At 32.3% G+C, this 24,335-nt stretch overlaps 2 protein-coding genes across 3 annotated transcripts; one reads left to right on the forward strand and one right to left on the reverse strand.

The window, feature by feature from the left end:
- Nucleotides 1-1,829: 1,829 nt before the first annotated feature.
- LOC111011264 (interactor of constitutive active ROPs 3) lies at nt 1,830-6,896 on the forward strand. 2 transcript variants are annotated; one of them, XM_022284969.2, is made up of 4 exons: nt 1,830-1,962; nt 2,754-2,860; nt 3,559-3,724; nt 5,089-6,896. In XM_022284969.2, the coding sequence occupies exons 2-4, from the start codon at nt 2,841-2,843 to the stop codon at nt 6,733-6,735; spliced, it is 1,833 nt and encodes a 610-aa protein (XP_022140661.1). In that variant the 5' UTR covers nt 1,830-1,962; nt 2,754-2,840; the 3' UTR covers nt 6,736-6,896. The 2 variants fall into 2 exon arrangements, with proteins under 2 accessions (XP_022140661.1, XP_022140662.1); XM_022284970.2 differs by lacking the exon at nt 1,830-1,962 and having other exon boundaries at nt 2,553-2,860; nt 3,562-3,724.
- Nucleotides 6,897-7,105: 209 nt separating this feature from the next.
- LOC111011172 (translation initiation factor 3 (IF-3) family protein) lies at nt 7,106-12,882 on the reverse strand. The gene is made up of 8 exons (XM_022284842.2): nt 12,488-12,882; nt 12,001-12,097; nt 11,065-11,132; nt 10,826-10,924; nt 10,201-10,257; nt 9,127-9,195; nt 8,483-8,545; nt 7,106-8,383 (listed from the first exon to the last, which is right to left on the reverse strand). Exons 1-8 carry the CDS (start codon nt 12,689-12,691, stop codon nt 7,382-7,384), a joined length of 1,659 nt encoding a protein of 552 aa, XP_022140534.1. The 5' UTR covers nt 12,692-12,882; the 3' UTR covers nt 7,106-7,381.
- Between the last annotated feature and the right edge of the window lie 11,453 nt (nt 12,883-24,335).

The following is a 24,335-nucleotide window of genomic DNA, read 5'->3' on the forward strand; positions in this document are numbered from 1 at the left end:
GAGTGTGAACACTCAAGGAAAAGCCAATATATGATTTTGCAAAAATGTTTTAAAAAATATTTTTCTTTAAATAACCCATTTCATTTCTTTTATGCTTGCAATAGAAAAAGACTTGACAACAACCATTGACTTTACTGTATATTTTAAAAATATTTTGTCCAATATTTTATTTTTTTTAGACAAAAATATTTTGTCCAATATTCTGTTTGGATGTAAATGTAACGTAATTATATAATTTCAACAATTATTGTTATTCCAAGAAAATCTGAGATGATCCTACCAGCTGTCAAGTGGATGAAGATTTTTGTTTTCTTTTTTGGTTGTTAATTGTGATTATTATTTATTATAAAGTTATAAACTTTGTTAGCTTTAGATTTCAAAAAATAGCTTTATAGTGCTTTGGAATTTGAGAAGGTAAATAAAAATTCGATTTACCCTGTACTTTTAAAAAGGGTTATTTTGATCTTTTAATTTTATCGATTTCATTTGCTTTCAGTTATAAAACTTCTTAAAATATTAAAATTTTATAAACATATACTAAAATGGTCCATTTTTTAAAATTATAAGATTAAAATGAATATATTTTGAAAGTATGAACTAAACTAAACAAAGTTTGAAAGTACGGAGACCAAAATAGACTTTGTGAGAGTACAAAGATCAAAATAAACCAAAAGTAGAAAGCAATAGACCAAAATAAGTATCTAAAACCTATAAATTCAAACTCTAAAACAATCTCGAATTTTAACGTGTTTGGTAATTTATGAGGAGTTGATTGTATTCTTTTACCATGCATTTTTATTTTACAAATTTTTAAAATAACCACACTTGTCTGGATCTTGTTACTTACTTATACCTACTTTCGAATGTGTATTGTTTTTAGTAATTTGAAAAAATAAAAATAAGATTCTTATTAAATGTAAGATAGATTGGTAAAAGTAAACAAATCACACGTTAAACAAACAAAAAAGTAGGCAACAGGAACTTAGTTTATTATAGCAAACAAAAATTTCCTTTTTGAACAACATGTTTATGATATATCTCGTATGCAAATATTAACTTTTTTTAGTGTAAAATTGTAACAAATTGTATCATTATTATTATTTTTTCAAACAGATACTGATTGTATTATGTTTTTAAAACAACATAAAGAAAACGTATGTATATACTTTAGTTAGTATTTTTTCAATTTAGTTGTATTTTTTTTTCCAATTTAGAGTTCAATAATTGTGAGTGATTGAACTTGAGCCATTGACTCTAGGTGCTTTATAATAGTTGTTTTTCTTTTTAATATAACATGTGAGGGGTGGATCGAACTCACAATCTCTTAGTTGAAGATATATATCAATTACGTTTTTTTTTGTCAATATAAAAATTGGTTCATCATAGAGTTACACGAAATCATATGGAGTGGCAAACTTACACATAATTTAATGGGTTAAAATACATATGTTTGACAAGGTTGTAAGTTTGAATTCATCCATTAAAAAAACGTATAATTCTTTAAAAATTAAATGTATGGATCGAAAAGTATTAAAATGCAACCGACTCAATTAAAAAACAAAAAACAAAAGAAGAAAATGCAACGTTGGAGACTAAAATTATACAAAAATTGTTAAATGAAATTTCGAATTAAGAAAAAACAAGTAAAATAGTTTAAAACAAATTGAATCCACGTAGGAAAAAACAATTGGAAGAACATAGCAAAACGGTTCCATAACCATCATTCACGGCCGTCGTTTTCTCCCTCATCACACTCTGACTCTGGTTTGTGGTTTGATTTTCATATAACATATTTTAATACTATTTTTATAATATTAATAAACCGTATATTTGTGTTGAACCTCGAGAGCTTGAAAGTTGCAGCCTTTTGCTCTTTTCCACACTTTAAAAATCTCATATTCTTCTTCTTCTTCAGCTTCTTCCTTTGAAGAAAATGGCTGCATAAGCTCGCATTTCCTCCAGGTCTGCCCTTTTCTTCTGCTCTGCAGCTGTAGTTTTTTTTACCCTTTTGATTCTACTGCAAAATGGGTTGATTTTCTACTGTTTCATGGGACATTCCTCTAGATATTGAAGCTACATTTAGGGTTTTTTGGTTCTTTTACTTGCAGTTATTTTATTTAGTTTTTACTTTTCTGAGTGGGGAAAGTTTGGGGCTAGATATTTTCTGAGAGACAATGGGAAAATAGATTGTTCTGCATTTGGGGGAGTATGGACAAAACAAGAAGTTTGGAATTTGGAGCAGTTTTTTCCTTTTTTCCCCCTTAGAAAAAAAAAAAAAACTCTTCTTTTCATGCTGCGTTTCAAATTTCAAACCCTCTTACATTTAATTATTCGATCGTTGTCCCTCTCCTTCTTTCACGGCCACACTGGGAGGGAACTTCGCTGTTAAATTACCAAAATGCACCTCTGGGCCATGGAAAATTACCAAGTACTTCAATTTTTCCCATTTGGGGGAAAGGGTTACTTCTGGAACTGTTCATTCTCTTATCTGTCGCTCTCTTGTAGGCCCTTAAGGCCATAATAGAGGGCCTGAGTATTAAAGAAGTCTGCTTGAAAGCTGACTGAACTATTTACTTTCTTTTCTTCTGGTTCATTTCCCTCTCTATCTCTCTTTCATCCCATATTTTCTCTTCTTCATTGTTTCTGCTGTAATATCAAGTTTATTTCCCCCATTTTTATGAACTTCACTTCACATTGGTCGCCATGAACGAGCTTTGATCCTCTTGCTTCTCTATGAACCTGATCTGTTGCAGACTTGCTGGTCTTGTGAGTGAGGGAACTGTCGAGTAGTTTGAACCAAATCCCTTTTGCTTGACATTTTTTTCTTCAGAAGGAAAGTGATGCAGACTTCAAAATCCAGGTAATTTCAAGTGCATTTTCTGGTTGTTTCTTTCTTCCCAAAAGTTTCCTTACTGGTTCTTGCTTGGTCATTTTACTGGAAATAGGTGTTACTGTTTGAAGCTAAATGTACTTTTGATACATTGGTATGAAGTAGAATAAACTAAGTGGTGCAGCCAAATGGTTCGGTTGATGATGTCGAGCATTTCATTATTTTCTGTTTAAATTTCTTGAGAATGTTTGAAAGATGCGTAATGTTGTGCTGTGCCTAACACTAATTAAGCCAAAGGAGGTTCCATGATTCTGTATGATGAAAGTTGGGTTTGTTAATAACTTCCTCAGCATTTGAACTCGGTTGAGAGAACCATCTCCTTTTCTTGCATCATGATTGGCCAACTGGTTGTTAGAAGTGTTTAAAAAGAATGAATTCAAACCATGGTGGCTATTTACGGAAGATTTAAATCTTACAAGGTTCTTTGACAACCAAATGTGGTAAAGTTAGATGATTTTCCTATAAGATTAGTTAAGATACGCGCAAGGTAGTCCAAGTACTTATATTTAAAAAGGAACAACAAAAAATTCATCAGTGTTCGATGAGTGACGAAGTCCTGTCTTGCTGACAGTCAATAAAACTGCTCGTTTAACAGCATGTTATACACGAAAATAATGCTAAAGATCCTTTACTTCTACCTGAACCTGTTTGAAATATTTTGATTCCAGAAGTTCATTGGAGGCACCCAAAAAGGTCTCTTTAAAAGCAGCCCGTCAAGTTAAGCCAGCAGCATTGAAGTGCGATTCGTCATCCTCTTCCAATCTAACGGGAAAAATATCTAAAGAGAGGAGCCCTAAAATTGTTGGCAGGTCGCCCAGAACTCCACTATCAGAGGTAAGCTATTTAATGAAGGTTGAAAGAGTCATGGCTTGGTTAAGTTTAGGAACTCTGTAGAATGACTAAAATATAAATCTTTTGCCGTGCTAGTGATGGTTCTTCAAGTTTTCATTGATTTTGCACCTTGATATATAGGAAATACAGTTTGTATTGAAGAATGAATCCAATTCTAATTTAAGAACAACCCATAAAAAAGCTTTAAAAGGTTATACCAAAAAGAAAAAAAAAGGGGGGAGAACACATAATTTACAAACATTTTTTCTCCAAAAATGTTCATATTTCTCATTTCAATTGTTCTTTTCTGACCTTACCTTCCATTTTATTTAGATTTATAGTTGTGGAAACCCAGAATCTGTGAATTTTCTCATATGAAGTTTTGAACTTGGATATTGCTTTGATTCGCCTGCTCACCGGAACAGCAGTCCAAATAATCAAACCTTTTCTAGTTATTGAGGTCTATTCTCATGGAAGCTAACTTGTGACAGGCCACTGACTTCTCATGTATATAAGAGGAACTGAGGAAGCGAGTTAAGGGGAGATGGGCTTCGGGTTGTTAGTAATGTGTCGGGTCGCCCCTACTTGTAACTAAATGATGCGACTGTTAGGTAAGCAGAGAAGAAGTTTTGAGTGAGACTGAAGAGTATATTATAGTTGTCATGTGAGGATCTAAGGGGAAGAGATTGTTTTTTTCAGTGGTTAAATAGAGGCTGGAAGAGTGGGGGAACTCTCTGATCTTCCCTGAATGATTATTTACTCTCTCTTGGGATTTGTGGACTGAATAAAGGTGTATTCTACCAACTTGGTTACTGTATTAGTAAATAGTTAGATGTGCTTTGTTGACCAAGTTATGAGTTAGGGCTTGTGTGTTAAAGAAAGCTCGTATTTTAAGAGTTAATCACCATGAGTTGGCATAGTGGTCGTTAAAACCAATAGAAAAAATGGCAAAGGGCTTACCTAATGGGAATGAATTCAAATCATGATCACCACCGACCTAAGATTTAATATTCTTCGAGGTTTTTTAGCTACCAAACTTAGTAGAGTTGGAACATTCGTGGATATAAGAAAAAAAGTACTATATTTTAGGAGATGTGATGTATTTTAAAAATGTGAATGGAAAAGAGAACCTTCAAGATTTGTTGATTATTTCAGATTGGAAGGTTCTTCTTTTGTAAGTACTTCGGTTGCAGGATGATGCCTTCTCATCCCTCGGCCCTTAGGCTATTCCTTTCCTCTCTTAATTTACATCTTTTTGTTTCTTGTAAAAGAAAAGGACCTTCAAGATTTTATTTAGTGGTTTTAATATGAACTCACTAGGTGCAGCGCAGTGCAGTAATGTCTGATCTGTTTTCTCTTTTGTTTAGAAGAAGTGCCAAAACAGAATATCCGAATTGGAATCTCAGATTTCTATTCTTCAGAAGGATCTTAAAAAGGCAAAGGAGCAACTGCACTCGTCCAAGTCACGGAAAGACCGAGCCCGGGTAGATGCCGAGGTGTCCACGGCATCATCAAATGTCAAGGGGCATCAGATATCTTCTTCTGAGCAAGGCCATCCTAAAGAGCTCCAGAAGCAAGCACAAGAAGATGATCAATCACTGCACTCCACATCCGAGGTCACCGAGAAGTCGGAATCTGTGGACTCCGTTGCCTTAGCAATGGTGAACTTAACGCAGCAGCTTAAAGTCAAACTTCAGGTTGTTGATGAATCCAAAGCTTTCCAGACTAAGCATACGGAATTTGCGAAAGAGAAGCATGGTAAATTGAAAGAAACATTGTCAGAAATTCTCTCTATTATGGCAAGCATGAAAAACCAACTGCAAGATTGTGAATTATCAGAAGCTCAGGTCCAAGCGCTTATTAGTGAAACTACAGCGCAGTTGGAAACTGCAAAAGAAATGGTAGACGTGCTCAGTTCTGATACTACAAAAGCTTTTGAAGATTGGAATTCAGTTTCTTCCGAGTTGGACGAGTCTCGGGATCACGTAAACCTATTGGAAACACTTGTTCGTAAACTAGAACTCTCCCTTGTTAATGCTAGCTGGAAGGGCTTTGATAAGTCTGCAGTTAACAAAAACCGAGAGCAGGAAATGACAGAAGATGAGACAAGGGAACTGGAACAGTTTGAATCTGATTTACGCCCTCTGCAGTCAGAGGTCAAACGACAGAAATCCGCTCTGGAAGTTTCTGAGGCAGAATACAGGGAGGAACAAGATCATAGTACCATCAAACCAAAATCTGCCAATGAGGCTAAACATGTGAAATATGATCCAAATCTGAGAGAGGTTGAACTCAAGAAGGAATTAGATAAATCAAGAGTTGAAATTGATGAGTTCAAAGCGAAGTTACTCGACAAAGAAACAGAATTACAGAGCATCTCGGAAGAGAATTTGAAGCTGAGTTCTAAGCTCGAGAAGAGCCTATCGACACATCGAGTATATGAACTAGAGAAAGAGCTGGAGGACTTGAAGAACTGCATTGCAGATTTAAAGGCCAACCTCTTAGACAAAGAGACAGAATTCCAAAGTGTAACAGAGGAGAATGAAATGCTGATATCTAAAATCAGTAGAAGGGACACAATCAAAACTAAAGCGACAGAGGAAACGTCAACCGAGCTAGTTACATCCTCAACAATAGAGAGAGAGACCCAAGCAAAACTCGGGATCATCACAGAAGATGCAGATCGAGGTACTGGTACTGGGAGGAAATCTGCAGGGGTAGCTGAACTAGAGGCAGCACAAGCAGCCAATGCAGAAATGGAGATGGAACTGAGAAGGCTAAAAGTGCAGTCGGAGCAGTGGAGGAAGGCGGCGGAGGCTGCTGCAGCCATGATCTCAGCCGGGAGTAACGGGGAATTCGTGGGGAGAACCGGATCAATGGACAGCAACTACAATGCCATCACTGGGAAGATCGGGTCGCTGTACTCAGAAGATCCAGATGATGATTTACTGAGAAAGAAAAATGTGAATGTACTAAGAAAGATAGGGGTGCTATGGAAGAAACCGCAGAAATAGAAAGTGGGATTTACATATATCCATGTAATGCAGTTTGTAGGCTTTGTAGTAGTTATGCTTTCACCACGGCCATTGATGTAATTTTCTTATTTTTGTAGAGAGCTCTCTTCCAAATTTGAGAATTCAGAATGCTATTAATAACTGATATGGCAGTTGATGCACTCTCTAAACTCTTACTTGGCGTTATCTGCAGATGTAATTAGCAATCTGCAAGATTCCATTTTCTTTGGACTATTTTTACAACTGAATTGACATTTGACATGACCCTAAAATATTTTACAACTGAAGATGCAATTTTCTTATTTTTTCTTTGTACTATTTTATATTACATTTGAGTTCAAGTTTAATTTAAAACAAAGATGGCAACAAATGAAGAATGAACTATTCTTAGTTTCATCTCTTAGAACTTTTGAACCACATGTGCTAAACACAACTGATTTAGTATGCTGGCATAACATCTCCAATGACAAGAAAAGAACTTATTACAAAGATATTTGGAAAATTTTTATGTTGCCCCTTCAAAACAGGGCATTCACAGAATACCTGTCTGAAACAAAAATCTCTGGCTAAATAAATATCCTCATAAAAAATTAAGCCTACCATGTATTATCTGAAACAATCACTGTAAATATGATCTACCTTCGCCTTAGCTTGGCTTTGATATCCTGTTTGGGGGATCATTCTGACTGTCCTTACTGAATATTCCCCAGCTTTTCTTTCCCTTGTTAATATTTTCGTTGGATTTTGTTGCTGGGAACTTCGTATTTTCTGAGGCTCCATGCAGGTAAGGATTATTCGATGGAGCATACGGAGGGCATCGATTGGATTGATAACTTGTGGCTGCTGCATCTTGCTTTCCTGGAGCATTGGCATTCAGAGAACTGAAGATCCCAAAGCTGGTTTTGGATGGACTGGGATCGGCATGGTGTGATGGATCAGGCTTGGATGTTGCATTTAGAGGATGCTTTATGTTTCTTAATGGAGAAGTATTGTTCTCTTCTCGCCTGGTTTCCCTCATGGGGGGCGAGAAGTTCGGGTTTGTAGGACGGTGCCTCCTCTGATCGCGAATCTGGGTTTCTGATCGGTGTGAATCTCTAGCACCTCGGCCCTTGTTGTCCATTACATTTGTTGGTTGGAATCGGGTCACAGGTTCAATCTTTTTGTATCTATTCTCAGCTTTGACTGAAGAATCTTGTTGAGAGAGTGGAACTGAGCTGGTTCTACCAGAATCAGGCAACCGCCTCAGTTGCGAAAGGTCTGAGATATTAACATCCCTGTCTGAAACAACATCCATTTTCTTGGCAGTGTATTTCGAGGGAATCCGATTTGCATCATCTTTCAAGTCAAAAACTTCGTCAAAATCATTATTACCATCAACAGCTGACCAGGTTTCTTTGGAATTCTCAAGATCAGCTTCAGAATCTGATTCTTCAGGATCCATTTCTTCTTCACTAGTTCTTGAAGCACGGGCAACCGAAACCAGAGGGGCAGTGCCATTTTGAATCTTCAGTCTCGGATTTGCAACAACTTTCGATGCTTTGCCGCCACCCCCTTTCTTTGAGGGACCAAATTTAACATGCCTGACTACAACATATGCCTGCCCTCTTTCCACTCTTGGTCCACTTTCCACCACTGCCTCATCCTCTATCTGCAAAAATATTGTTCGGTGGAAAAGATAAGATACTTAACGGAAATTTATAAATTGGAAACGTCAGGAGAGAAAATGAAGCTTTTGACGTGGCAATACCAAAGCAGAGAGACGAGATAACAAGCCACCCAAGTCTTGATCCTCACCGCCCCTGGCACTACACTGAAGGCAACATATAAAAAGTAAGACGATATTGGACGCCATGATGTTTACAACTTCAATTATGACCAACTTTAAGGCAGCCAGATGCAGCAATAGTGCATTTCACAAAGCAAGAAGTCTAAGAAAGAGATTACAATGGCAGTACAAATAGAGCAATCAAACAGTCATGATCTTACACACTAATGGCATGTCCTCATCCCATAAGACACCACATTTTAATAGGAATACTCGTGGAAATAAATGAAGGATAGAAACTAGAAAGTGAGGGAACTGGATGTTGCAACTAAAAATTTAGAGAAATTAGCATTAGTACCAAGCAGGTCAAATCTCTTCGGCCGGTGTGTGCATAAGGGTTAGTTAGTTAGTAGATCAGTAGTTAAATGAGATGGAGTTTGTTAAAGGGAATTGAAATGTTCAGCTGTTCAAAATAAGGAAAGAAGAAAATGAGATGAGGTAGACCATGTTGTGGGGATTTTGTATTGAAAAACACAAAGAAACAACAATTAACCTCTGAAAGGAAAAAAGAAACTAAGAAGAACAGAAATTATAACAAGTCATTTAATAAAATGGAAAACCAATACCTTCACACGGTAACCACGTTCCATCAATCGCTTAACCATATCAGCTTTCATCCTTAGGTCCTTCTCTTCCTAAAGACAATAAAAAAATATGTTTTAGTATCAAATACGAAGAGTGTTATTCTAAGCCCTCATAGTGGTCAAGAATTTTGCTGTTTGGATTTAAAGGACTCTTTGACAGGAAATGGGATTGTGTCTCACCTCTTAGTCTTAGTATCAAAACTATCACAATAAAATGGTGTTGTAAAGAGAGGAACCAAATCCTTAGCAGGAAGTAAAGATAATGGAAGGAAATTAACAAATGAAAAACTTTGTCTATATTTCAAATTTTGATAAAAGAAAATTTAATTAAAATTTTAAATCTAGGGAAATGTTAATAAACAAATAACACATTTGACTTTTCAATGTTTCCATCCATGAACTAGTATGGTCGCCAGAAGAGGAACCAAATCCTTAGCAGGAAGTAAAGATAATGGAAGTAAATTAAGATTTTTTCTTTTGATATCCATGAGTGTCCGAGCCAGTTTGCACACGTCTCAACTAATCTCGCAGAACAACCGCCTGAACCTACTACATTTGGTTGTTAAGGTAACTCGTAGGATATTAAATCCTACGTAGGTAGCCACCATGATTTAAACACATTCCCGCTAAACCCTTTACTATTTACGTTGGCCCTTATTGACCACTAGGTCAAACCATGATGGTGAAGTAAGTAAATATTTTAGGCCCTTGATTTCCAATCGCCTTTAAAAGTGCAGGACCAAAAATGCTGACAATTAAATAACAATCCTTTAAGAACATTTATCTTGAGCTATCATGAAGTCATTTAAAAAAAGGATGGTACAAAACTTTCATGGAGGGGAACTAGAGTACAAGCCATGGCTTAAAAAATAACATCCATGGTCATACTTGGACTCTTATACTCAATTTGGTGTCCTATCGAGATGGAGAGAATAGAGCCTAGAATAGAAAATTATGTTTCATCGGTAAGGGGTTCAATCATATTGCCACCAGATAGTCTTCAAGTTACATTCATGGCAGCAAAAGGTCTGCACATTAAAAAAACAAATGACTTACAGTTTTCCCAGTGAAGCGGACTTCTTTATGATCTCCCTTTCTTAAGCTCACTTCAGCCTGCAAGAATATAAATCTGACTGTTTTTAGTATCAATTTTAAGGAGTAATTTCTGAAGACCTGAAGTACTACTAACAGGTTTTCCGGCAGGCAAACAAATTAACTAAAACTAGCATAGTTTTAAAATGACCATTCAATAAATTAAGTCAAAGCTCTAGAGATTTGCATGGGTAATAGCAAAAAAGTCAAAATTGATTGCAGTACATTAGTTGTACTATTCAAAGCACCCAACTTAAGAAAGCAAAGGCAGACTGAATGAACAATCTTTCTGTATTATCCAACATGTCGGACAATTGGACTTAGTTACGTGTTTTATTTATGCAACCATGAAAGTAGCAAAAATGTTAGATTTGTGCATTCATCCAAGTTTAAGGCTGCATTATATCCTGTTCCATTCATTATCAAAGTGAAAACAATACGAAACCAACTTGATAAGGATCAGCACCAACATGGCAACAAGTACAGAAGTGATATAATAAATGATTGGTTTTAACATCCGGACCGAAAGCATTATAACTGTCCTGACAGAAGACTCAAATCCATATATACACATCCTTGAGGAACTCACCTTGCTTTTAACACGATCCTTCTCCCTAATTTGCTGTTTGTACTTCTCTCTGTGGAAGTCCATAATTTTACAGACAGGTGGATTGGCTTTTTGTTGGACCTGAAAAATATTTGACGCATGGAATCAAATTTTGCAGGACCTAATAAATAGGAAAAACTATATTAATTACTAAGACTGAAAGTTGAATTATAAACATAAAAAGACAATATAAGCTGGCAACATGAAAAATGGGAGTTTACCTCAACCAAATCAAGCTTGAGCTCACGAGCACGTTCAAGAGCTTCATGTAGCGAAAGAATTGTATGTCCTACAAAAATACATATGCAACACGTGAACAACTAATAAACAGACACAATCCACATGCATATTGATAGCCTGATACATTTATACACAACTTCTCTTCCTAAGAAAACTCATTTTCGAGTTTTGGGAGCCTGATGATGGTGGGTGCAGTTGTGTTTTGCACGGCCTACTTGGTTCAAAGAGATAGTCAGACCTTTGTAGACAAATTTTCAACTCAAGTTTTCTTTGATAGAACCGTATTTTGGATTTTGTCAATGGTGTCTCCTTTAAACGTTTTTGTACTTATACTACTTTTGACATTCAAGTCAAATGGAGAACTCTATGTAACTCTTTTGCCCATAAGGAGGAAACCCTCCTTTTTATCTAAATTATACTGTTTCATTCTTTGAAAAAATTTCATTTTCTTACCCATATTTCCAGTATTAACACATTTCACTAGATAGATTCTGTACATGTTTTCTAGCAAATTTTATCTATATAGTATGCAGATGTACATGAAATATCAGACATGAGGAAAATCAAAATCCTTATCAAACCTGCACCTTTCTCCCTACATAAGAAGATTTTTAAGTTGTATGCACTATTCTCATTTTATCAGAGAGGAGAGTGCTATGCTAACCACTAAGATGCATCACTATGAACATGATATATATATATATATATATATATATATATATGGCTGGACCCAGAAGATTTGAACTCGAGACCTCTAAGCCAATATGACCAAAAGAATCCAAACCTTCGCCAACTAGACTGCCCTCGGGGGCTTATTATGAACATGATATCATTCTTAAGAACGTGAAAAAAGGCATCACAAGGGAAACTCAGACCATGATATTATCAAAAATTCAACATTGTTTTACCCCACGTACCATCATCAGTTACAAGCCTGACAAACTCAGCCTTGATTTTATCATTAAGTCGCGGCCCACTCGTATCCTTCTCTTCCTTCTTCGCCTTACCCTGAAACTGTAGTAACATGGCATAGATTGAACAACATCAGCCACCATAAATTAAACATCCTATAATTCAAACAAGGTACCTAATATATAACCAGTAGAAACAATGAGCGAGTTTGGCTTAGCAGTAATTGGCATATATCTCCAATCAAGAGTCCGTGAGTTCGATCCCCTGCCATTAGTACTAAAAAAAACGATGCAAACTCAACTAGCTGACGATCAAATTTTTTAGTGAAAACCAATTTAACATTAGAAAGAAATTTTAAAAGTTCAAGCCATGAAATTTCAGTTACTAAAACGGGATTTAAAACCTTCCCAAAAAAACCCAATTTTGATATAATTTAGCCCAAATTCAAAACCTAATGAACTATAGCTCATCTATAAGGATCAGAATCACTACCTGAACCGGAGCAGCATAAAACCTGACTTTACCGCCAAGATCAGCTGGCCTAATGGGAATTACTCGTTCGAGATTCTCAGAAACATGCTTCTCTCTACGACCAGAGCCGAGCGAAGAAGCATAAGAGATTTGAAAGTAATGTCTCTTGAATTGATTGGAAAGGAGCTTGAGCTTGGATTGGTTTATTCTACAGAAGAATGCCATCGTATCCTAGCTATAGTGACCCAACCATAGCATCTTAGAGCGGAAACAAAAATTTGAAAGAAGATCGATGGATTTAACCCTCCCCTGAGGCTTTCTTCGAACGAACAGGACGGTGGCTCGCGCCAGTCGTTCGCAGTTGCAGAGCTCCCTGAGCCAAGCTCTCGCCAATGGGGAAATTGAGAGGGAGAGAGAGAGAGACAAGGTTTCGGATCCTCCATATTCTCGGCCCAGTTCAACGCCCACTAAGATGAAATTGGGCTGAAATTCTTGTAAAGAGATATTGGGCTTGATTTAGCCTTTTTTTTTAAACATTTATCTGATACTAGATTTATATACTCTAAATAAATATAAGGTTGTGAATTACATCCAATTATTTAATCAAAATTCATCTGGATTAGAAACTCAAGATTTTTAAAATCTAAAGAAGGCAGCTACACCGACCTGGGTTTTCTTTTTGCCCAAATGACCCACTCCTCCCAAATTGTTTTTCTGATTATTTTAATTAATTTAAAAATAATTGAAATTATATTTGTGCCTCTAAAGTCAAAAAAGATTTCTCCCTCTTTCTCTTCTTCTCCTCCCTCGTTTTTCATCCCGATATTCCACATTTCTCCTCTATTTTCTTGAACATTGAAAGTTTAGGTGAAAGGTTAACTTCACACCACCAAGACATAAATAAGTTTATGTGGACAATTAATATATATTAATTTAAGTTGTTTGAGATCTCCTCAGTTATAAAAAAATTGCCCATTAACCAACAATTTCGGCCGAATTTCACAAAACTCGGGCGAGTTGGCTTCGATCTCGCCCGAGATTTAGTCCAGTTTTTTTACTTCAAACTTAAGATTTTTCATTATGTTAAGGGTAATTTTGTACTTTCACCTGTACCGACATGTCAGAAAAACTGTTATAGGTTAGAAAAAACAATTTTCGAAAGGTGGGTTATTTGAACAAAGTGAAAACTTTAGTAGGTTATTTGAGTGAATTTGCTCTACATCTGACCATTTTCCTTTATTTTTTTTAAAAATGTTTCGATGTCACTAGTGATTTTTAACCTGAGCATAAATTTAATGATTAAGGCATCATAATTTTTTTTTCTTTTATAAATGAACGGTAGTGAATTATAATTATTTTCACTAATTTTAATTTTCTTATAAATGGATGGTTTGAAGCATAATTATTTCCATTAAGAAATAAATATAATTAAAATTAGTCGATAATTTTGGAAGCAAAAATAACATTTATAAGAGAATTAAATGTGTGTAGCATATTTGAAAAAATTGTATATGTTCTTTTTTTCCTTTAAAATACACAGAAGAATTGTGTGACTATATTCAAGTTAATCTTTAAAGTATATGTTTAAAATAAAAGCATATATGAGTTTGCCAAAACTTAGTCGTCTTCATCTAATTTAACAAAAATAAAAAAATAATTTTTTTAGTACAAAAAAAAAAATAACAGAATTAATTAATAATTATAAAAAAGTTCTCATCAACAAAGTTCATAAAATATGAGTATAAATGTCTTTTTTATTTTCATGGATATTTAATGGCATCTATTTGTGCAATATGACCGACATGGAAAGTTAACAATTTTAATTTTCAAACATATGATTGAGAACAATTTCTTTTTATTTTATTTAAATACATAGTACCTAAGCTACTATAAAATTGAATCCTATGTAATAAGTCTGTGAAAAAGGTAGGAAAATGCAAACACGTCTATAATGAAAAATTAGACATCATAAAAACATTATTTAATAATTTATAAACAATGGTGTTATATTATGATCATATCTTGTCGCATCAGATTCATAAATAATTATAATTTTTTTTATAAAATATGATCGATTTAATCAAGGTCGTTCACAATTCATGTTAAATGACATTAATTTAATTAAGAAAATTGTTGTTTTCCTTTTTTTTTTTTCTGCTTTCCTTATGAGTGGGAAAATATGATATTTCAACAAACTAAAATCATATTAAGAAGTTTATAATATAATGTCGTGGGTGCTAAAGAAAGCAAATGCTAGCATAGTCTATTATAATAATGATAAAGAAAGCAAGTGCTAACATAGTTTTAGAATATTATAATGATAAGATAACACGTTATAATATGACCAAAGAAATTAAAAATCTTTAGAAATGTGCTAAAATAATGTTCTTAGTGGGAAACCAAGGAAGCAATTTATATCTCATGCATGTATTATATGCATAACATAAAAGTCTATCGAATTAATCAAAGCATAGTTTTAATGGATTAGGTTTTATAATTGCTCACTTCTATTTTAGTCAAATGTAACATTTTCAAACATATAATTATCCATAAGATTAATAGCTCTTCAAATATTTATGTTAGTATCTTTGTGTGCAAAGCTCATTTATGTGCGTGAGTTTGCTAGTTATAAGTTTACCTAATAATTCCAAGAGTTAAAAAAAAACAACTTTAATTTTAAAACTCTGTTTTTTTTAGTAGAAAAAATTGAAGGTTGGGAAGATTTGAAACCTCAAATAAAAGAATATATTTTAATTACTATTGAGATATATTTATGTTAGTTAAAATAACTCATCTCTTAATCACATTATTTGTAGTAAAAAAAAATCATGTATTTACTTTTACAAATTATAAACCCTACTAAAATATAAATAACATTCATTTCAGGTAGAAATTTGAACCTATAACCCTTTCGAAAGACGACATTAGAAATGTCTAGATTACTTAATAACAATACTTTCTTGCCTACTCTTTCTATCTCTTTACATTTCTCTCTCATACCCGTCAAAAACTTAGTGGTAGGTATATTATCCATCTTCTAGCCACTGGCCACTAAGGAAGTTTTGTCATATTCTCATATTAAAGAAAAGTTAATATCTAATATGATAAGCATTTTTTTTAAATCAAATATGATAAGCATTTAACTTCTTATTTTAGTTATATTTAGACTTACATTAAGTGTTTAGTACAACAAATGCAATGATTTAGCCATTAATATTAATTTAAGAGGATTTTGAGTTGGTGGGTTTCCATGATTTTAGGGATTTTTAATAGTTGTCTTTGTTTAAGTAGATCTTATCTATATCATCTATTATGTATTAATTTAATTTTTAGAATATCGCCTATTGTCTCTTTTTGTTTTAGTATAATACATGTTGGAACGAGAAATTGAACTCAGGATCTTTTAGTCGAATATAGGGTGTTTTAACTTAGGTTCAAGTTGACTCCAATATTGTTTTTAAATTAGGAAATGAATAGGGAAATATATAATTTTTTTACTAGTGACGAATTACAATTGGTTTTTTATACAATAATTAGGATAGAGACTTGAACTCACGATTTCTTTTTATTTTTATTGATGATATATATCTTAACTAATTAAACTATATTCAAGTTGGAAAGTACAATTTATCTGAGGAATTTCAAGTTTCTCCAAAAGCCAATAATTATCAAAGGTAGTTTTTTTTTTAATTAACATGTTTACGTTTTTATTTTCTTTTAGAAATATTAAAAAAAAATTGTTTTTGTTTTTGTTAATTATTTTTATTTTTATTTTTTTCATAACCGTAATGAAATTGCTGTTTTTATTATATTTTACTCTCAAGTAGAATATTTTAAAAAATACATTGTCAAACCAATTCTAAACTTTCCTAAATAAGTCTACTTTTAGACTACCAGAAATTTTATTTTCATTTGAAACATGATAGCCATTAACGCATTTCAAAAACAACTTCAATGTGGACTCTTTGTATCCCTCAACAAGATCGTTGAATTGTTATTGTCTCATGGATTATTGGCCAAGAAGAGGACTCAATTATTTGAAAATTTTCTAACCAAAAGGAAAAGAAAGAGATAGAGAAATGGTTTGAGTTTTGAAGAGTTTGGTCCCGTCTCATTAATGAAACATTACCCACAATCTTGTAAGTACATTGTTTTCATTAATTTCACGTATATAAATTTTGACGTACCTGGTGCCTTCGAACATTTTTTATGTGGGATCCTTAACATGTTCCCTCATGATCGTGACTCTTTTGGTTCATCGATCTTCGTCAGATCTCATTTTTTGATCTAATGCTCGTTTGAGTGTTCTGAGCTCTGATATCAAGATCGTGACTCTTTTGGCTCATCAATCTTGGCCAGATTCCATTTTTTGACCGAATGCTCATTTGAGCATCGTGAGCTCTGATACCATATTAATATTCATAGGATTCCATCTTAAAACCAATTAGCAATCAGAGGAGTAGCTCATATCTATTATAAATTATTTAAGGTGTCTTTTTTTTCCATGTAAGATTCTTAACATCTAAGCATAGTTTAACTGATTAAGACATATTATCGATTAAAAAGTAAGAAGATTAAATTCCCACCTCCAATACGCATTGTCAAACTCAAGGCAAATTACACACTCCTCGACCTACTCGAGTTTTAACTATTTAAAACAAAAGCTATTCCATTCAATCAAGAAAAAAGCACCTAATTGCCCATTCAAAATATCAAGTATATATGCCCAGGTGTTGCACCAAGTGATCTACGTATGAAAACACTCCATTAGCAAATTGGTCCACCTTGGATCTTCAGTACATCCAACGTGGCTCTATGAGTAAAAATCTAACCTTTAGGTTAGCTTTGGTTTGTATCACGTTCCATCTTTTCTTATGTGGCAAGCAACCAACTCTCTCTAAACGTAAACAAAAACATCATTCCTTCATTGAAAGTAGGGAGACACATGTAATAGAATCGGTGATAATTTTCAGTAAAATATTGGAAGAGTAAATAATCTCATATCGATTAAGTATGAGAAAGTGTGCTCCAAGTGTTTTAAAAGGTACTCGTTGCTTTAAATTTTATCAATGATCCCAATTAAAACACTAAGCCTTGTATACTAATTCTAATTGTGTGAGAGATGTAAAGCTTTAGAGAAAGTATTTTTACAATTGGGGTCGGATAGAGAGTTTTGTGTGATTGTAATATTTTTCACACATATTGGTGAATTTCGTTTAGAATGGGCTGCTTGATTTTTCTTCGATTTGGAATTCTTCATGTAAATTCTTTACTAATTTGTTGAATTATTCCTGTAGTAAGGAGAAAATGACCTTTTTTCCCATAAGAATGCTCCAACATTCTTTTGTATGCTCTCGTTATTCTACACAATTCATTAATCAGTTTCAACTTTATAAAGTGTGTCCATGTAGATTTGGCTGACATCCAACTCGCTGGTGACTTCAAACAATAACATGTACCCTAATCTCTTGGTTTCACAAAAGTATTGATTTTTATTTACTGTAGGTAATTTTCAATGACCACAAAAGTCTACTATTTTCTTAGTTTTTAAGATAAAATCTACTTCTTTTTTTTTACAATAGTGTTATGGCTTTTGGCTCGTGGGACAAAAATTTTTTTTTTTTAACAATAGTGGTATGATACACAATTTCTTACATTTTATATCAAACTCGCTTCTATACCAATTTTTACTTAAGTCTAACTTAAATTTTGGAGCGTGTGTTGTCGAGCAATTGATGCAAGGTTCTATTCATAGATATACCAGAATCTATTTCAAATAGGTCGTAAACGTGTCACTTCGATCCAAATCACGCATCAACCAATAGTATTATAGAGAGTAGCTTGATGTTTCAAAGTCTCTCTAGGGTATAGAGTTAGGAGAGATGGAAAATGGAAAAATTGAAGAGGAAGGAAAAAGGGGGTGTGATGTCCTTATCTATTGAGATGGCAGTGTGGAATGGGGCAATAATGAAGGGCAAAGGGTGTGGGGTTTGTAGAGTTTGAAATCTGTATATGGTAATGCCATTGCCCCACCACTTAGAATTCTCTTCTCTTCTCTTCATTTTCAACTCCCAAATATTGGGCTCTTAAATTCCAAACCATTCATGCCAATATATATATAAATATAAAATATACTATCCTCAAATATATATCCTCCTTTTTATGTTAGGTGAAGGGACATATCTTCCTCAAAGGATCCCACTCTTTTCTCAATTATCTCTCTCACCACAAAATACTATCAATATAATTCAAGTATGTGAAGAAAATGTCATGCATTGTTTTCATAATTTGTGTATCTTCGTGAAATTGTGACATGAGTTTTGCCACATATCAGAGGAAAAAAGTTAAAGCTAGCTATCGTTTAATACTTAAGATGTGTTCCCTGGCTTATTTTAAGAATTGTTATCGACTTATAAAGGTTAATGCTATTATATATGCATATTGGGCAACTTTGTTTTTCTATGGAGTCATTTTGTGGTTTCCTACTTAAAAATGATAAATTTTAAAAAATTATTTTGGATTTTGATTTTCTAAATTTAATATGGAGATTAAATAAATAAAACCCAAAAAGATAATCTTTCCCAACATTAAAAAATAAAAAATTCAAATGTTCTGTAATGTTTCCTAAATTTTAGGAGTGTGTATGTGTATTTCTTGTAATTGTTTTTTAAATTAATCATTTAACAAAAATTTCAAAGTTGTTCTAAAATCAAATACACGACATACATTTTGTATAGCTTGAAATTTTCATTCAAATCGATATTTACTCATTGAATAAATAAACCATATATATACATAATATATATATATATACACACATATGTATGTATGTATCTCTCTATATATAATTTTTATACAAATTTTAATAACTAAAATGGAATATCTAACGGTTAAAACATTAAAATTGAATAAATTATAAAAGTTCAAATTTAAAACAGAATTAAGGCATAAAAATTACACAAAAAAAAGGAAAAAAAAACCCTCATGGTTAGCTTTTCAAAAGTATTTGGGTATTTGATTGATTAAATTGTTGGAATAGAGTTATTTAATGCTAAAACGTAGGTGTGTTGATTTACATAGTTGGTGTGAAAAGAAAACAAGTGCACGTGCAACATGGATGAGACTGACATAAATTATAATGCATTGCATTAATTCTATATCTTTTTTATGTACGGAAAATTTATCTAAATATTAATATATTTAATATCATTGGGTGCAAATCAAATTATACTTAATTATTGAATTATACTTAAATATTCTCAATATTTTTATATGCTTTCACAAGATGTGCCACACTCAAAATAACATGGCTTTTTTATGTTGTTTCATATTGATATTATTAATAATAACATTAATAATTCAACTTTAAATTTAAATTATTAATCTGAACATAACCGAGCGGTTGACACATCTTCCTTCTCTGGATTTCGGAATCCAATTCCACATCCCATATTTATTTTATTAAAAAAAAAGAAAGAAAAAACCGGTCACTTTCCATATTAGGTACCTAATATAAATTGTTTAACAAATTATTTCATTTATAACAAAAATATTGGAGTTGATATGTGGGGATGGTGGATCGAATTCACGATTTTTTGGTTGGAAATATATATCAATTATCATTGAACTATGCTCGTTTTGGAGATATTGTAGTTGCTAAATTGTTAAAGTTGGTTCTGCCAGATAATGGTTTGATATTCTGTTGGATTTCTCCGTACGTGGGAAGAAGAAGAGCATAGCACATATATAAATTAAGGTTTAAATCTTAAATTGGTTATTTATTTAATTATTGTTCTTATATTTTCAAAATAACTATTTTGATATTTAGCGTTTCCAAAACATAATCTATTTTGTTATAAATCTCATTCCTCTGGAAAAGAATCATTTAATTAAGAGAGTATATTATTCTTTTTTAGCAACAATCAAGTCGTAATCTAAGTTAAAAGTGAGTATAGTTTATCGATAATTGACATATTATCTACAACCAAGAAGTTGTGGATTCGATCCCCACCCCCAGATGTTGTACTAAAAAAAAGTCGTAATTCAAACTTAGATACCCACCCTACATATTATCTATCACACCTAATATTTAAGGTGATGGTAAGATTAGTGATTCAAAACAGAAAAAAAAAATTAAGTATAATTGATTTTTAAAATTACTATCCAACTAATGCATTAAAAATTAATTTAAAGTGATTTTAGTTATGCCAAAACCACTCCCGATCACACTATTAATTCATTCGCCGGTAAATAAATACATTGGAAGTTACATCATATATTTATTAAGGACATGCATGCTTGAGAGAGATTTTAGCCGCTTTTGTTAGTTTAATAAAACCACCTGTAATATGATTATAAAAAAAAATTACCATTTTAAACTGAAGTAATTTTGATTCTTTTTTAGTACGAAATAATTTTGATATTGATAAAAGTAACTTTAGTCGTATTTCTAAATATGTGGTCTAATATTTGACAACAAAAAGTTAAAATTCGAAATTAAATAAATCTGACAACTGACAAGACTTATAAAAACGGTTGTGGTCAAAATATTCTGATAATTCAAATGAGAGAGAGAGAGGGATAAGATATTTTTGTGATCTGCAAAGCACGGGTTCTACGGTTACAATCACGACACAACGTACAACGCCACCTTCTTTACTATCCTCTTCTCCTCATTCAAACGACATGTCGATCCCCCGCTCTCCTGTTTATTCTAAATTTCTAATTTCTAACACAAGGCCATTTTTCATTTTAAAATTAATATAAACTATATTTTTTGTTTAAAAGATCTACCTACGCTATAATATAGCAATATACAAACCAAAATGGTTTCATTTAATTGAATATATTATGTTACACTTGTTGTTTAGAGATTTTTTTTCCCCTAAACAATAAATATGGAAAAGGAAATTCTAACTTGCAATTTAAATAATATTTTCGAATAAAGAATCGGAGTAGGGTTATCCAAAAGAGCTCACTTGACCACTTCCAAACATGAGAAGCGGCTAGATGTCGATAAAAAATTTATTGGTGTTTAAGTTAGAGTTAGCTTTTTGATCATATCAAATTGGATGAAGGTGGATTGTACATCTCAAAGTAAACGTGATTCCTATGTTTATTATATGGAGAATTTTCTCATATCCAACCACTAATTCTAATGCAAGTCATCCTATGGACTTGGTTGGTGGTAAGTATGTCGATACTAGTATATATATAAATTCCTATGTGCTTAATAATAAATGAGAGGTTATGACCCTACTTTAGGAGAGACGTGCACGTGATGAACTAGCATTATACTCTTACACCACCTATATTAAAGTACCACGATTGTAATTATAAAGATATGTATGTAGCGAGATATTACAATAGAGGTGGATTATTCATCAAATCGCTCCAACTTACGAAGTTAGTTATCACTTTTAACTCAGACTAGAAACCTATAAACTTGTTCTCAAAGAATAAAGGCATTTCATTATCATTTATGGTCCCGGAAAAACAATGTCAAACAACCGGATAAGCCATGTTTTGCTTCATTTATGGAGGAATATTCAACTAGATAAGTCTCTCTTTTTTCATTTTTTCTTATTTTTTTTCTTTTTCTTTGATTTAACTAGATAAGTTGTTTGTTCAAGGATATTGAAAAATTCCAATCAACCGAACCCAAAATATTTATTAGACGAGGAAATTAAAATTGACTGGAGTGATGAATATGATCTGAATCAACCTTTTTTTTTTCCTTTTCTCAGGGGAAAAAAAAAGTTGAAATAAAATTTAAAATTAATATTACTAATTTAGTTTGTAATATTTAAATTTTCTAATATTACATCATTTAACTTTGATTTTATCATCAATGACACTATTACTCAAATATTGATGTGAAGTATTGATAATGATGATTTAATATAAGAAAGTAGGTTAATCGGACAAAACTAAATATATATTATATTGATAATGCAAGTAATCATAATACATTTTCATTTTTTTTAAGCTTTTCTTCCCTTAAATTCAAATCTATTTGATTAAGTTATTCTCATCCTTGGAAAAATTATTATTGATAAATACAATCACTGAAAACCACAACAATTTTTAACATCATCAAATTATTCGTTAAAATTTAAAACTTAAAGATTAAAGAAACTTTAAAAAATCATACTAATAGACCCAACAATCAAAATTTTTTTTTCTTTGTAAGAAGTAAAAATAAGATTTAATCCTTTAAAATATAAATACAAATATGTGAGTATTTGCATATATGTTGACAAATATTAAAAAAAAGAAAAAAGTTGGTGGGTCATATTTCCAAACCCCACCACAAAAGGCTTTCCATGAGCTGTTTGGGGGTGGGCAAACCGTTGGAGGTTAGCTTCGCAATTCTATAATTCTCTAATTTGCAAATTATAATGTATTTATTTATTGTCGATTTTACTCCTATTAGAATGTTTTGATTTGTAACTCCATTTGTTATAATAAAAAGACTAATTCTTATTTTACTTTTTGCAACCGAAAATTTTTTTGTTAGTAGTATATTTTACTATTTTTATAATTCTTTTTATGAAATTTATCCGTGGTGAACCACTCCTATTTTAATTTCTACACTACGTTTGAATAATTTTTTTTTTTTTTTGGAAAAAACCACATTTTTAAGTTCCAAATTAGAATATTTCAATTTTCACTGTTTTCTTCTAACAAAATTTCAATTCCATATAATGACAGAATCAAAATTCTAAACCAAAAAAGTTTTTTATTTTAGTTTCAACAACACATAGGGCATGTGTTGGAGATTCGAACCTTTTGACATTTTGGTCAAAGATATGTTGACTCCTTATCAATAAGAACCTATATGATTCTAACCACTAATAAAAAAAAAGTTATCGCTCATTATTTTTTATTTTCTTTTTATTTTACATCTCTCTTAATCGTCAATTTTTCAATAGTTGTCAGGATCATATAGGTCGGTAAGGAGTCAATTATTTTCCGTCTAATTATACTCAAGTGAGCTAAACCAAAAAGTTCATGTTACATGCACTATAATATAATATATATTTTTTTAATTTTAGTATACATATGAGGTGAGGGATCGAACTCACTACCTCTTGATTGGAGATAATATATATGTCAATTACCGATGAGTTATGCTTGCTTTGACGATGTACTATTATTATTACTATTTAATAGTCTCTGTATGTGTAATCAAAGACACGATTTAAATAATAAAAAGATTGGTTAAACAAACATTCTCATTAAAAGAGTATATATAATTAAATTAGTCGGTATTATTATTCATCTAACTTGAACCAAATTTACAACAGAAAAATTCGCACAAAATCCTCAATTTGATCGCCTCTATCTTCTTTATTTTTTCTTTTTAGGGACGAAAAGCTTTATGATATTTTTTAAATAAGCATCAATTTATATAATTAATAAAATTGAGAAAAAGGGGAAAAAAAAAGAAAAAGATGTTACTTGACGAATATCAAGTTTGATTAATAATAATAAGCGTTTGACGGGACATAAGTAGATTGAGATTGAGGCGCATGGAATAAGCAATAATTAAGTAGATTTTGAATAATTAAATTTATGAAAAAACGACAGATATATTGTATTTGTAACACAACATTTAATAATTTGTTGAATTGAATATGAACAACACTTGCCAAAAGACAGTTAGAATTTGAAGACCAACCATTTTGGTATTTCAATTGGTATGTCTTTAGCAATCAAATAGGACCGTCACTTATTTTGAGATTGAAATTAAGACTGGAATATAGTTGAAGGGCACGTAATTTTCATGCACATCTCTCGTCTTACTTTGATTGTTTTACAATTTTTTTAAGCGATGTTTATGTTCGTACTATCACCTTGATGAGAT

Source organism: Momordica charantia, assembly GCF_013281855.1.
Source record: "Momordica charantia cultivar OHB3-1 chromosome 2 unlocalized genomic scaffold, Mcharantia_2.0 BLBB01000002.1, whole genome shotgun sequence".
In the NCBI taxonomy this organism is placed as follows: Eukaryota; Viridiplantae; Streptophyta; class Magnoliopsida; order Cucurbitales; family Cucurbitaceae; genus Momordica; species Momordica charantia.

Coding starts and splice junctions, on each gene's coding strand:
- LOC111011264 (XM_022284969.2), top strand. CDS start 2,841: ATGCAGACTTCAAAATCCAG. Junction 2,861..3,558: donor ATGCAGACTTCAAAATCCAG/GTAATTTCAAGT, acceptor TTTTGATTCCAG/AAGTTCATTGGAGGCACCCA. Junction 3,725..5,088: donor CCAGAACTCCACTATCAGAG/GTAAGCTATTTA, acceptor TCTTTTGTTTAG/AAGAAGTGCCAAAACAGAAT.
- LOC111011172 (XM_022284842.2), bottom strand. CDS start 12,691: ATGGCATTCTTCTGTAGAATAAACCAATCCAAGCTCAAGCTCCTTTCC. Junction 8,546..9,126: donor AACGTGGTTACCGTGTGAAG/GTATTGGTTTTC, acceptor TGTTGCCTTCAG/TGTAGTGCCAGGGGCGGTGA. Junction 8,384..8,482: donor TATCTCGTCTCTCTGCTTTG/GTATTGCCACGT, acceptor ATATTTTTGCAG/ATAGAGGATGAGGCAGTGGT.